The sequence below is a fragment of the Patagioenas fasciata genome, chromosome 13, assembly GCF_037038585.1.
Source record: "Patagioenas fasciata isolate bPatFas1 chromosome 13, bPatFas1.hap1, whole genome shotgun sequence".
NCBI lineage: Eukaryota > Metazoa > Chordata > Aves > Columbiformes > Columbidae > Patagioenas > Patagioenas fasciata.
Genome location: NC_092532.1, coordinates 10216814 through 10230585, shown reverse-complemented (window position 1 = coordinate 10230585; position 13772 = coordinate 10216814). Strand labels below are relative to the sequence as shown.

Genomic DNA, 13772 nt, shown 5'->3' with positions numbered 1-13772 from the left:
GAGAGGATGGGATCGTGCAGAAAGTACTTAAAATTAAAACTATTGCAGCAGGAGGCTTAAGGCAGCAAATCTCCAGTGTCAGTGTGTGAATTCAGGAGGCCTGGTAATGACTAGAGGAGATTTTATTTAGCAGTAGCAAACTAGTGTTTTCATTGTTCTGTTAAAAAAAAAGTGTTTAAAGACATACAGACATACACTATGACTGTTTGTTTGTTTTAATCTAAATAGTTTATGGTAGCCTCAGATGCATTAAAACCCTTGCACACCAACCTGTACTGGATCCAGTGAAATCGCAGAATAGCAGCAATGAAGCATTGAGTGTCACCTCTTGACGTTTTGTCCAAGGGGAGAATGAGAACAAGAATGTCTACGCTGCATAGAAAGTGATGTCTGAAAGACTTGGACTGAAAAGATCTCGTAAGACTAATGTATTAATAACAGTCTTGGTTTTGTCTTATGAAGATGACACAGCGTGGGTCTGTGGCGGGAAGGAACGGTTACACGGAGCAGGGATGTCTCGTGGGCTTATCCTGTGCTTGTGGGTGAGAGTCACAATACACAGTAGAAGACAGATGCACAAATTCCAGGAGATAATAAAGGTGATTTTACCAGAAAACACTTCTGCAGGATGACACCATGAACGTTACCTTAGCAGAACCTCTAGAGACCCCAGAAGGCTCAAGCACTGGCACAGAGAGCGTTTTCCTAACTGAACAATAAATAGCATAACCACAAGGTTGACCGTAAATATTTCATGTTATGTTAATGGTGCTCTTTAAATCTCTTAATGTGTTTCTAAGTTCTGACTTGGAACGGGGGGAATGTGATATTTGGGACTGGGACTCCTAACAGCCGAGCTTCCCTGGGCAAGGCCTTGTCAAACGCTTTGGCCAGTTGGCTGGGCCGGCAGAGCCAACTGTGCTCAGCAAGTGTTTCAGCAAAACCACCACACGAGCCCAGATTGTTCCAGCTCCTTAAATTTTCCCCTTGAGCTGATCTTTTAATTTAGGAGAAATAAACTCTTCCAGCTGCGTACAATGTCCCGTGTTGTCTTGTCACCTTTCCCTTTGAGTGCTGCCTGTCTGTATCTCATCAGAAGGAGAAAATTGTGATCACAGGGTCCTCACAGCTTTTCTTCCTTCTGAAGAGATAGATATGTCGATAAGCGTTTTCACTCATGTTGTGTCAATTAATACTATGAGATTGTTCTTAGAGTAACTTCAGACAGCCGTTATCTTTTACATCTTCATGGTAGTGTTTGTGTATCAATGTTTACAGGGAATCGTCTTCACAACAGTCCGTGTATTATCTCTCAAGCAGATTTTATTCATTAAGCCTCTTTCAACCACAGAACTGATCAGAATATGAAGTATTTCACAACAGAGTAAACAAAGGCAAGTTTGCGGTCACAAGTATCCGACATGTTCTCCCCCAGAGGCTGGGAAGCATTGCTTTCACGTTCTTGTCGTTGCTGCGGCTTTTAATTTCCATTGCTTGCAGGCTCATTGGAGCAGGCAGGGTGAGGATGGAAGATACCATAAATTTCTCAGCATTTAAACTTGGGGAGTGTGAATCATTTCTTTCTTGGAATAACTTTAATAGAAAACTGGAATCCAACCTGATGAGAAAAACGTGCAAAACCTTTTATGATTTTTCTTTTTTCTTGTTTGAATGTTTGTTTTTTTTTTTTTTCAGACTATTTTTATCATGAACGCTTTGAGAAACCTAAGAAACTTCGAGTTGTAACACTTACACAACTCGAGCGCAGTAAAGAAGTATTTTGTTAGGAGTTTTTTGTAAGTAGTGGTAGAGTTCCAGCCAATTAGAAAAGAAAACTATTTGTGTCTGGGATAGTTTGCATTAGATTTTAAACAATTTCTGCAGATTATGGAAGGTTGGAAATTAGTTGGATTTCCTTCTGAAGAAATGTTATTTTTTTTCTAATATATTTTACAGCAACATCAGATGTCAAAAGCATAAGAGAGCTTATATCTCACAGAGGCAATGCCAGGAGTTTACCGATGTGTTCAGTAATTCCCTGGTTTTACAAGAAGTAGTGGATTATATTCACTTGAACCTTACTCAGTTACTAGGTCATTATTTGGATGTTTTATCTTGATGATTTCAAAATACTGAACAAGTGAAAAACATCACCAGCTCTGTGAAGATCAATTTAGTGACTCCCATTCCTAAAAGAAATATTGACATACTTTGTTGTTTTAGGCCTTGAATTTATGGTTCTTGGGGACGTAGTCCATTCCTTCACGTCATGTAATCTTCTGAGTGCTGAACAGAAAGCCAAAACTGCTGCTTCTCAAATCCTGTGCTAAGTGTAACTGTAGAAAAAAGTAACTTTACTTATGGGCATGAAGAAGTACAGCCACTAATAGAGTTTAAGAAATATGTGAGGTTATTACTGCATTACAAATCTTCTTAATATGTAGTATTTTATTGCCATAAGAACTGAGACTGTCCAAAAACTTTACATACAAAACATGAAATCATCCAATGTGCGGTTCCTGTTAACCTGAACTCTTTGCATAACTGAAGATGGAAAATTTCCCCTCCTGGTCCCTCTTCGTTGTGTGTGAAGAGGAGATAACAAAGAGGTACCTTGGGTCTGGCTTAATGGTTCTGCAATTCTAGTCAAATAAATTATTACTGTGTTCTTAACAGAACTTGAATTCATTTTGGCAGGTGGGATTCTTTCTAAGAAGTTGAAGGAATTTGCAGCAGAACCTCTCATTTCTAAAAACTTGAAATGGTCACGTTTCTGAGTCTAAATGACCCTCACGCTGCTGCCCCCCAAACCTCTGGATACGTGTCAGTTGGAAAACTTCTATATTTAACCATTGAGGAAGTAGCTTTTAAAAACTTCTGTAAAGGAATTTATTTTTAGATAAGTATTTTCTTTTAAGTAAATGAACATGTTTACAGGGCCAGGCTCTAGTTGTTATAACATCTTTGACTTCTGTAGGTGCTCTGCTTCTTATTTAAGCTGCTTTAAGATCTTTAGCAATTAAGCTATACTGATAAAGCTGTGTGTTCTTATCTTGTCTCCTCTTTTAGCTTAGAGGAAATAATTTGTGCGTTATATCAGGGATAAGAGCTAGAAAGTGTGAAATCTGATCCCAGTTCTGCCTTTTGGTGACCTATAGGAAATTGGTTCACCGCATCATTTCAGTTTTCTTGTCTGTGTGATAGGTAAATTCTAGTCTCATCCATCTTCCAAGCTGTTCTGCAGCTCTTTAAGTATTTAAAAAAATACCAAACCTTTTAATAAAGCAGATTTATATCATTTTTATTGAAGTAAAAATTAGGTTATCTGGAGTTTACAATAACTGTGAATTTCAGATTAACTGTGAAAACTTTCTGTTGAAATCAATGTATCCCACTTGCTTGGAAAGATTCTTCTATTCCATTATTCATTACAGGGGCCTTAAAATTATACTCCAGTGACAAAGCCTCTATTTATTTTTAGACGATCGGCATCCACTTCTGGCTGACCTAGAATGTTTCTTTGATGACAATGTCTGTGATCCAGCTGGGTTTGCTGAATGGTTGAATAAACAAAGACAGATAGTAAAATGTGGGAAAGAAAAGGCTATTTTTATGATATTAGGAGAGTCTGTCCAGCCAACTCCAGGCCTGGTTCTAAATGTCATATCTGTAACCGTACACTCCGGTTAAGTACCCTTGTGGTCTCCATAATATCTCTGGAATTTTATCGTTGGATTTCAAGGTTATGAGAAGGCTGAGATCAAAACATTGAGAATGAAGGTGATTCGCAAAAAAGGGCAATTGGTTTGTTATTCGGCTGCTTCCTTCCTGAAGTATGTAGGTTAAATACATGGAACTAAGAGGATAAGTCTAAGCTTGTTGGGTTTTTTCTCTTTTTCTTTTTTTCCTTTTCCCTTACCATTTTTGCACTGTTTCATTTGCCGACCATTTATGTTTTATTGCAAAAGCTTCCAAGTCAGCTTATTTTTTTGGATGCTGATGCTGCCTGTAGGCAAAGAGCTCCAGGTAGCAGAATAAACACAGGTCTCTTGTTTTGAATAATATCAAAAGGGTTTTTCACTACACAGCATCACGATCTGAATTTCTCTCTCTTGTTCAAAAAGAAGAGACTAAAAAAGTTATTGGTTACCGTGCAAGAAGGTGTCAGAGGGCAAAATCTGGTCACAATTCACTTTAGGGAAAGTTTATCTGTTGTGGGAGAACTAAGACCAAGTGGTGAATAACTTTCTTGTGCATATTTAAGTTAAGTTTAACTTACAAATCTAACTTTAGTTTCTGTATTATGAATAATAGATAGTAATGAAAAGAACACCCTGCTTTTTGAGTTCTGACAACTCAGTTGTCAGTTTTAGCTTTGCACTGATTGCAGCTCACAGCTCACATCCTCGCTGGAGAAAGAGACCCGGCGAGTCCCGGCATCCTATGGGCTGTAGTAGCGGTTTGGGCCAATAAAAACCTTTATTTCCACTGTAAAAGCAACGACACAGTTCAAGACTTGCAGCTTGGGTATTGTCAAAATATTTTAACAGCAAAAAATGGTTGGTTTCACAATTTTTGTTTAGTGGTCGTTGCATGTCTGAAAAAGAAACCGTTTTTAGTATGTGTAAAATAACCAGATGTGCTCCAGCTTTTAACTGCGGCCGCTGTCCTATCAGCAGAGGGTTTATTTCTACCACATGGAACTGTTAGAGCACCCGACAAACGCTCTGCAGGAACGTTCTGCAATCACAATCTGCGTGTTTGTCTTGGGTTGGGAGCTTTAAAGGATTTATTTAGAAGCCTTTGTGTTTATCTGCTTCCAGAATGTAAAAAATGATCTTTTCGCATATAATATGCTAAGCTTGATGGCTTCTGTGTAATTTTCCATGGTTCATACTTTCTGCAGTAATAAATAAAATGTAATAAGAATAAATTATAAATATTTATAAGACTATTTTTGTCTTTTATTAGGTTCTTATGACTTAGAATTTAATATCCCAGCCAAAGCTTCGGTCGGAGCTCTTCTCTCTAACAATGACTGCTCAGAACTTTATAGTTGACGACTGATGTAGTTGACTGCAAAAAACCTGCCCTGTATGAGTGCCAAGGAAAGCATCCGGTGAGACAGACCAAACAAACCAGCAAACCTTAGACATTCAGCGCGGGGTTAGGGACTTCAGATGACCCAGGCACATTCCGGCTCCATCCTTGTGCCTCTGGCTCTATTAGTCACTCTTATGGACTTGGTTGTGTGCCAAGTGTGCCAGATATTTCTTTTAATATTAAAAGAATTTTTTAAAAAGCATTCTTAGGGTTCTAGAAGAGTTGCTTTTTATAAACATGTTACTTTCTATGCGTAAATTTGTATCAGAAATAATGTAGGTTATTTACCAAATCTTTTCTGAAAGTTTTTCTTGTGAAATCTGGACTTAACTTATATGGAAAAGAATGTGGTTGATGGTGCTAGGAAAGAAATAAACACAGTCTTCTTTTAGTTTCTGAAAAATATTTAATCCCTCTTGTTTCGTGCCCAGGCTCAAAACTGAAATATTTCCTTAATTTGGCTTATGTTGATGTACAACAGTTTTGTTTTTCATTTCCCTTGTAAAACATATTGTTCCCAATGTCATGAAAATCCAGCCATATGTACGTTCCTCTGTGGTTGTTTGTATGCCCGGGCTAGGAGTTGTATTTTATATCAGTTCTGCCATTTCAGGGCTCGAAGGGCAACGTCTGCTTCTTTTCACCTCTCCTGTGTGGATGTAGCTTACTGAGATTTTCCTGCAGTTTGCATCACTTTTTGATTTAGTTACTTTTATATAGCAGGACAATGAAAGCAGGGTTTTTTTAGTTGCCACTGACAACCTGTAAGATTCTTTTAAAGGTGGAAGAAAAATTTCTTATGCTCACAACAGCTTCCCTGTCTTCTCCTGGATTCAGATTATTGAACATGAAAAAGCCAAGCAATAGATAAAAGGCTGCAGGTACCTTTTCTCATCTGGAGAGAGCCTGGTGTCCCAAGACGGCCTGCAGCTGCAGATATTCCACTTGCCAAACCTGCGGTGATGAGATGTTGGGCCAGCAAATCTCTCTCTTGAGCAGGTTGATGGTGCCAATTTCAAACCCAGATGCCAAGGACAACCCCAAAAGACCCTGAGAAGCCCAAGAGCTCTTAGGTGGCTTGACTTGTTGCGGTTCTTCAACGTCGAGCAAGGAAACTGCTCAATGAGATTAAGGACCAAGCATGCTCAAGAGGTAGATTTGCTTTTCCTTCTACCGGCATAGTTGTCATCTTCTTGTTAAATATAGGCAAGGTTTCAGTAAGAGCAGCAAAGCATTGAGTCAGGAACGTGCCTACAAGACTGCGAACCCCCTCCCCCCCCCACGCTTTCATCCACCCCTTGCAAGTTCAAGAGGACCAGCAGTGTTCTGCTCTAGTGACTCATCCTTGACCATAAAATGATGGTAGGGCAGAGTAAAGCAACCAAGACTTTGTAACAGGCTTACAGAAATGATGGGTTTACACTGTGCGAACCTGGTTGGCCATGGTTGCTGAAAGTGCTGAAATCCCAACGTTTAGAAGCATTTCCCAATCAATCCTGCTGTCAGCAGCGTTTGTTAGTGCCAGGGGATGTAACGTGTTTGCTGTCTCTTCATTGGTGAATGTCTTCTGGTAATGTTTAGATCATCGCATGGGTCCTTGAGTTTCTTCTCAGTTGTTTTTCAAGGCAAAACCAAGTTCATCCCAAGGGGGGCACTTGGATACAAGCTGCACTTTCAGTGTGTGCTGCCACTTGGGATTGTGTTGGCCTTGCATCTTAGTAACAGTTGTAACGACGAAGCTGGATGCTAAAACATGAGGGCAATTCAGTGCCGGTGTCTGCTCCAAGAGTGCTCGCAACCCTCAGCAGCGTGGCCTTGGTGACTGTCCCAGTATAAACCCAAGATTCAGAATGTGCAGCTGTGCAGGTTAAGAAGCATGCAGATATTTTCACCTTCCCTCTTTTTTCCCCCCAATGAACTGGGGGAAAGAGGAGCTGCTCTGCACACCCCAGAGCTGTCAGAGTTCCAAGATGTTCTGCAGGAGCAGAGTATGGATAGTTCACATTTGTCCTCTTGACTTTAACTGAAGGTATTTGGTCATTGCAGCTTTTCTCTTGAACAAGTTGATGACATTAACTTCAAACCCACAAGACTGGATTAATTAGGTAGTAAGCATATGATTTTGTGCCAGTGGTTTAACGACAATAACAACCAAGCCTTTTGTTAAGAGATGCAGGCAGCTCATTTTCTTATGGGCAAATTATTCCCTGATGAGGAGGAGGAGCTGTTTTGCTGCTCTTATGAGGTTGATTTGCTCTATGTGTTCACTGCACGGGCAGTCCAGCTCCTTGCGTTGAGCTTTTCCAGCAAATAATGCGTGTTGTGAACCTCCTGGGCAAGGTGTCCAGGCCTAGAGCTGCCCCACTCTGGTTGGTGACCCAGGACACCTTTGGCTGACTCTTGGCCAGGCTTTGTTTGGTCTGGTGAAGTCGTTTAGTGACTTTCTAAAGTAATCTCAATTAATTAACAGTGGGCTTTTCTGTCAACTCAAAGCATCTGCATTGCTGAAGGCTTATCACGTGTAAGGCTGTATGCAATAAATTAGAGCTAGGTTCTATTGTATTTTTTTAAAAGTACCAAGAACTGAAGTCCCAGTGTCACTACTGTTGACAGCACTTGCACCACGACTGCAGAGGAAGAACTTACCTTGCAATAATCAGGTTAATTTGGGATGTGGTCTGTTGTGTGTGTTCCATAGCCCGGTCTGTTCAGAAGCTGCTCTGCCTGGGGATGTGGTAGATGATGGAATTATCACCAGTTGGTGCACAGAACAGTCTTGTGTTTCAGAAACATCCTGGAAAAACATATCACTGGTGTTTAATACATAATTAAATACAAAAATCTAAGAAAAAGTTTATTTTTGCATGTTGGCTACCCATCGTGTCGGGAGAAAAAGGTCTTACAGTCTGTATGGAAAAAGGGAACACTTGGTAATTCCTTTATTAAAACTGATTTTTGCAAAGCTTTAACACATTCCTGCCAAAGAAGAGAACAGGTTGGATGCTTTTTTTTTGTTAAGAAATGGTAGAATTACAAATGCTTTTCTGATCCCTTAAGTAATTTACTCCCTTGGCAACATTCTTCATTGATAACATAATTAGTTTTTATTTTGAAGAATGATCCAGAAACTGGCTAGAGGATAACGGATTAAAGGATATATTGCGAAAATACCCTACTGAATATATGCTTTCTGTTAGCATTTTCCCATTTATTAATATCCTGTATAAAAATATTTAAACCCATATGGGTGGAAGGATTTTACTGTCTTGGTAAAATACATGGGCTTACATAAAAATACTCTCTAATTTACTACCACTGTTAGTCCTGTTACGTTCAGGCTGAAGGATTCTAAAAAAGAAATTTATCTTCTTGATGTCAAACAGATGTGTTAAAAAAAAGAAAAGTTTTTATTTTCTGCAGATTTTACTGATAGAGGAGAAATTTTGTTTTTTCATGGACTGCCTTGGTGATTTTCTCTGATATTGATGTTTGTGGAAGATGCAGATTAAGGCATTTTGAAAAAGTGTTATTTGGATGCTTGTGTAAAAATTCATGATGTATAGGAAGAATGAGACAAGGATTTTTTTAAAATAAAAAACGAAAGTTTTCTCAAGTTTTTGCTATTTTAGAGAGTGATTAGAAAGTACCATTTTCTCCTCTACCTGTTTGCCAAGCAGAGCCCCATTAACTCGCTGAAAGCCAGAGTGTATAACGTGGTTTTCTTTGAGCTGCGTTTCCAGCTGCATCTGCTTTCTTTCAGTTGACAAAAGTTTAACTCCGCTCAGCAAAGGAGTAAGAAATATGTATTTGGAACGTACATCCTGAAAATTGTAGCTAGCAGATAGTGAATTGCCATGAAGAGGGTGCTCACGTTTCAGGAGGAATGTTAAAGATGAGCCATTTTAGAGCGAGGAATCCTTCCCTACACTTAGTTTAGATTCTGCATCACACCCCGAGATAGCGAAGAGCGTGAAATTGGTAAGAACTGACTTACTTTTCTGCTATTTAATAATTATCTTTGAGTCTCTTAGTTTTCCCGGTTGTTTTTTGTTGAAGGTGCAATAAATTCACATCAGGCTGTGAGATTTATATTTGTAGTTTTTAATAATGTTTCAGTATTGAACAAAATTAATAAGTATTATTATTAGTCACTTCAGCTGTCATCACACGTCCGTTTGCTAAAGGAAAACCGTGCTCCGCAGTATCAGTTTCAGTTGTTCTGTCACGTATAAATATGACTTTAAGTTGCAGCGCTTTGATGTGTTTTTCAATTCTGCGATCGAGTCTTTCATTTCAAAAACATTTTCCTGCCGCTCAGATTCAGTTTGGGGTTTTTCTTAATTTGCAACAGCAGCGAAGAAAATAAGTTGACTGTTTTGGGAGCCTTTCCTATCATTTCAAGCGTGGCTTCGTGTAAGTAATATTCCACTTTTTGAATCCAAATGCCTGTTTTCCCCTGTGTACTCTTGCTTCCCCATCCCACCCCGCTGTGCTCAGGTGTTTCCGACGCCGTTTGCGTAGCAAGAACTTGAGCGACGTGTCGGCGTCGCAGCACGAGCCGCCAAGATGTATTTCAGCCTGTGTCGTGCCATTCGACACGGGTTAAGTGGAATTTTGATAACCGGACCTGATGTTATCATATGCATAAAACAAACGTGCTGCACGAGCTGAAATAACTGTCAGTTTGCAGTTGGAAACTAATTGAAATGCTGCGAAAAAAGAGCAAAGCTGGAGAGCGGCTCGTGGCGCTGAACTCAAGCAGTACAGCGCAGGGAGATATTTTTATTCTGTCAAATAGAGCCCTATTGTGTCTGTTGTCTTAGTGATCTTTTAAACTTTCCAACCCCTCTTCCACATGAAAGAACATTTTAGGTCACCGATGTATTTTACCACTTTTTTTTGGGCTGCTTTCTGTGTTCTCTTTCTGGTTTGTTTCTAAGATTGAGAAGCTAAGATTGAACACATGCTTAAAAGCACAGCACTAAATACTGTTTTACAAAATGACATAACACTTTAAATTTCCTCGCTTCCCGTGCCTTTCACATCTGCTTAGCTTGACATGACAACCCCTGTTTAACGGCGTTTCTCTTTCGTGAATGTATGTAGTTAATTCGTGGGTCTGTGTGGCATTAACTTGCACTTGTTGGGGCTGAATTTTCACCTGCTGCTTTGATGTGTTGTGAAGTGGGTTCAGATTTCTGCTCTGCATTATTCCGTTGTCATCAGAACGGTTCAGTATCCCCTGGAACGTGCACTTTGCTCTGTCATCCGCCTGTTAAGGTTAAAAAAAAATCCCTGACAATTTAAAAATCCTGTAGTGTTTCTCCCAATATCAGGAAATCAATACAGAGTCGTAAAAAGATTTGCCCCTTCACAGGTGAGCCGACGAGCTACAGTTCCCAACAGAGGTTGCGTATATGTTGTTATTAGCGTACATTTAAGAAGAAAAGCATTCTATAAGCGCTATACTTTGAGTAAAAGTACTGTGAACTACTTTAACGTTCTTTTTTTCACTAGTAAATACAACTACGGCTGAAACAAGGACTGTTTTCCCCCTTTCGAGTTGTTTGCAGATAAGGTCTGTTACTGCTCAGTTGTGAGTTCTGCATTTCTGGCATTTCTCTCTTTTTTTTTTGGGGGGGAAAGACATTCAAAACACTCATGAGGAATTAAATTCATTTTGTAAAATCACTTGAGGGGAATTAGATACATCTGCTTAAATAGTTCAGTGTTTCTAAACTGCATTAAAAGCTCTTAAACAAGAAACATTCGACATCCAGCTGCCTCGGGCAGGACGCGGAAGGTAAAAAACTCTGTGTTTTTTAAGCAGACACCCGAGGGTCTCTGTAGATTTGGGTAGTAACGTTTTGTGCAGCAACTTAATTTACCCCCGGTGCACGCAGCTCTGTGCTCGGATGGATTGTGGTGCATTGCCAAGCTTGCATTTACAAACCAGAGGGAGATTTTGCCCGAAAGAGACCTCAGACTGTAGACTTCCCTCCTTCTGTAGTCACAAACACAAGAAAAGCGCAAGAAGTCGTTGTTTTAAATGAGGAAACGCTTGTTCTGTGTGGTGGGTATTTTCATAGCACCAGCTGCTGGGTTTTGAAAGGAGAGATTTGTTTTTGTAAATGTCATTTATCTCTCTGGATAGAAATGGGTTATCAACACGTCTTCAATTGCGTATGGATAGTAATGCATGCAGTTATGTACAGATGATACACAAGCTAATAGCTGAAGACACAGAATTCAAAATAAGAAGACCTAAGCTCTGCTCGTGTCTGTGGTTATTCCTGTACTCTTACTAAAAGAGGAATAAAAAAAGTATAGGCACTATTTGCCTAATTCAGTTTATGTAAAACAAAGAGTTGATGCAAAATTCAATTATTTGAGCCAGAGCTGAACCAGAAGGGTTTGTTGATACAGAACGAGGATACCAAGAGGTTTCAGACTGTATCTTTACCCCATCCTTTTTTTTTTTTTTCCTTAAGAACAACATTTGGGTCATTTCTCCAGGACGAACATGAGAGTCAGGGAGTTAAAGGTCCCCTTGGCTAAAGCCCCATCCATATTAAAATTTCGCATTTTCAACTCAAATGAAGTTCCTTACCAATTAAATCACTGTTTGCCTGAAACATCACTGCAGAAATGCAATGAAAACCAATCCAAAAATGTAGTAGTTTCATGACCAAATTTTAAGGTCTAATTAACTAATGTCTGCAGGGGTTTTGAGATTCTTTGGTTGCAGCTGGATTTAGAAGGGTGAAATAACAGTAGCAGGGTGCTAAAAAACTGCTAAAGAATATTTTTGGCGTTGTGCTTCTGCTTTACTGAATTGACAGTTCAAAACTTGGCATTAAATGAAAAGATAAGCTCTGGACCATATCCAGAGTCACCCAAGTCACTGGGTTCAGGCTTTGAAATGCTTGAATCCAAGTGTCTCCTCAAAAGTACTTGTGAAAAAGGGCTACGTAGGAGCTGAGTGGACTTTAATTTATCTGGGGCAGATTTTAATTTTTAATTTTCTTTTTTTTTTTTTTTTAAATGGTTGAGTATTTTTTTCTATGTATAGACTTGTATACAGCCATTTCTATTTTCAATGTGTGTCTTTTTATGGAAAAAATTGCACACGTAAAGCTTTTTCCTGTGGACACCCTAGCCAAGCAAATCCTTATTGCAGTTATCCAAACGAAAGGCCATTTTTACAGAGAGACTTCCCCAATATATATTTTCAGACAACTCACAAGCAGCCGGCCAACAATAGCAGTGGCATTTCTCAACTTTAACCTTCTGTTCTTTAAAATTTGTTTAACAAAACCCAGAAATTCTAAGAACTCCCATCTTTTCCATGAAGTGATTCTTTTGAAAACTCAGATAACAAAAGACCAGGAGAAGTGCAAGCGTTCAGCTTTTTACTTTGTATGCGTGATAAAAATCCTACAGCAAAAACATCGCGTCGCAACTTCCAGAAGTGTTTGACTATCAGCAATAGTTTGCCATGCAAAGCAGGATAATACTGACCCAATATACAGAGTAATTTGTTATTTTTCTTGAAATGACAGTGTTCCTTTCGGGCAAAAATGTTCTTGTCCTGCATGTGAAAACAGAAATCTTGGAGAGCCTAGGTAGCACAGGGAATTAATCCCTTATGGGAAACCCATCCCTACCAGAATAAGTGGAAAACAAAATTAAAGCCATAATGAGTCAAGAACATGGGTTTGGTGTTTATTCGTTCCAAGGAACACCCTAGTGAAGGCTCAAAAACAACTTGGACATGAGTTGTGAGTCTGGCAAAGGTGAAGTGTGGCCAAAAGAGGCCCAGGCAGCGAGCAGGACAGACCTGCTCTGTTAGACCCAGCTCAGCAGTTGTGCTTTGTCCCTCCTGCCTTGCGCTGAGCGCTGCACATGGCATTTTTCTCAGCACTTTTGCACTTGAAATATTTAAAATTACATTAATATCTTTCCCAGAAAAAAACCTATTAGTGACTACCTTGAAAGTTGTGTTTAGAAGGTGAAAGTTAACTCCAGTTTTGGGATTGCAATGAAGATTGAGAAAGATAAATGAGAGAGCTGGGGCTTGGCTTTCCCTTTTCAGAAATTTAATGATAATCCGTAAGCCACAGCTCTCAAAGTAAGCACAGGTATCAGCAATATAGAACTTGCCCCTGGCTTTTTACCATGTGGTTTAATTGATGTGTATTTGTGTAGGCTACATTAAAATCATAGTAGATTTTGTTCCAATTTCTGTGTAATAGAGTGTGTTGAAATGAAACCATAATATACTTGAATGAAGCTTTTCTTGTGAAGATTTTTCATGGAGTTATTTCTTGCTGCTGTTAGCTGCAAGTGTTTGAAATGAGAAACACAGAGCTCCTAGAAAACAATTGTTCATCAGGGACTGGCATCACCTTCCTCAGAGAAAAGGAACCCTTAAACCTTTAATGACTCTATTAATTAAGTCTTCAGTAATTGGAAATGTGTAGATGTGCTTGATGGATATGTTACGATATTCACTGCAGGGACCTTCTCGGTAAGCGAGAGGTTTTTTAGGTTTTGCTTTGGCAGCATTTCAAAGGGATTGTGAGCAGATACATGGAAAACGCACGTAGCGTTCTCAAAATGTGCGTATAGGCTGTGCTCATACGCGAGATGTGCGTGCCCTTGGCTTT

The 13772-nt window shown here is 39.4% G+C and overlaps 1 protein-coding gene across 3 annotated transcripts in view; it reads left to right on the top strand.

Moving 5' to 3' along the window:
• BANP (BTG3 associated nuclear protein) overlaps positions 1–13772 on the top strand; it is a 129885-nt gene that overhangs the window by 89053 nt on the left and 27060 nt on the right. The window contains exon 12 of one of the 3 annotated variants that reach the window (XM_071814566.1): positions 4972–5007. The exons of the other annotated variants lie outside the window; for them this stretch is intronic. Coding sequence (XP_071670667.1) covers positions 4972–4986 — 15 coding nt within the window. The 3' untranslated portion in view covers positions 4987–5007. Of the gene's footprint in view, positions 1–4971; positions 5008–13772 lie in introns of those variants that run through there. 3 annotated transcript variants of the gene reach the window in all.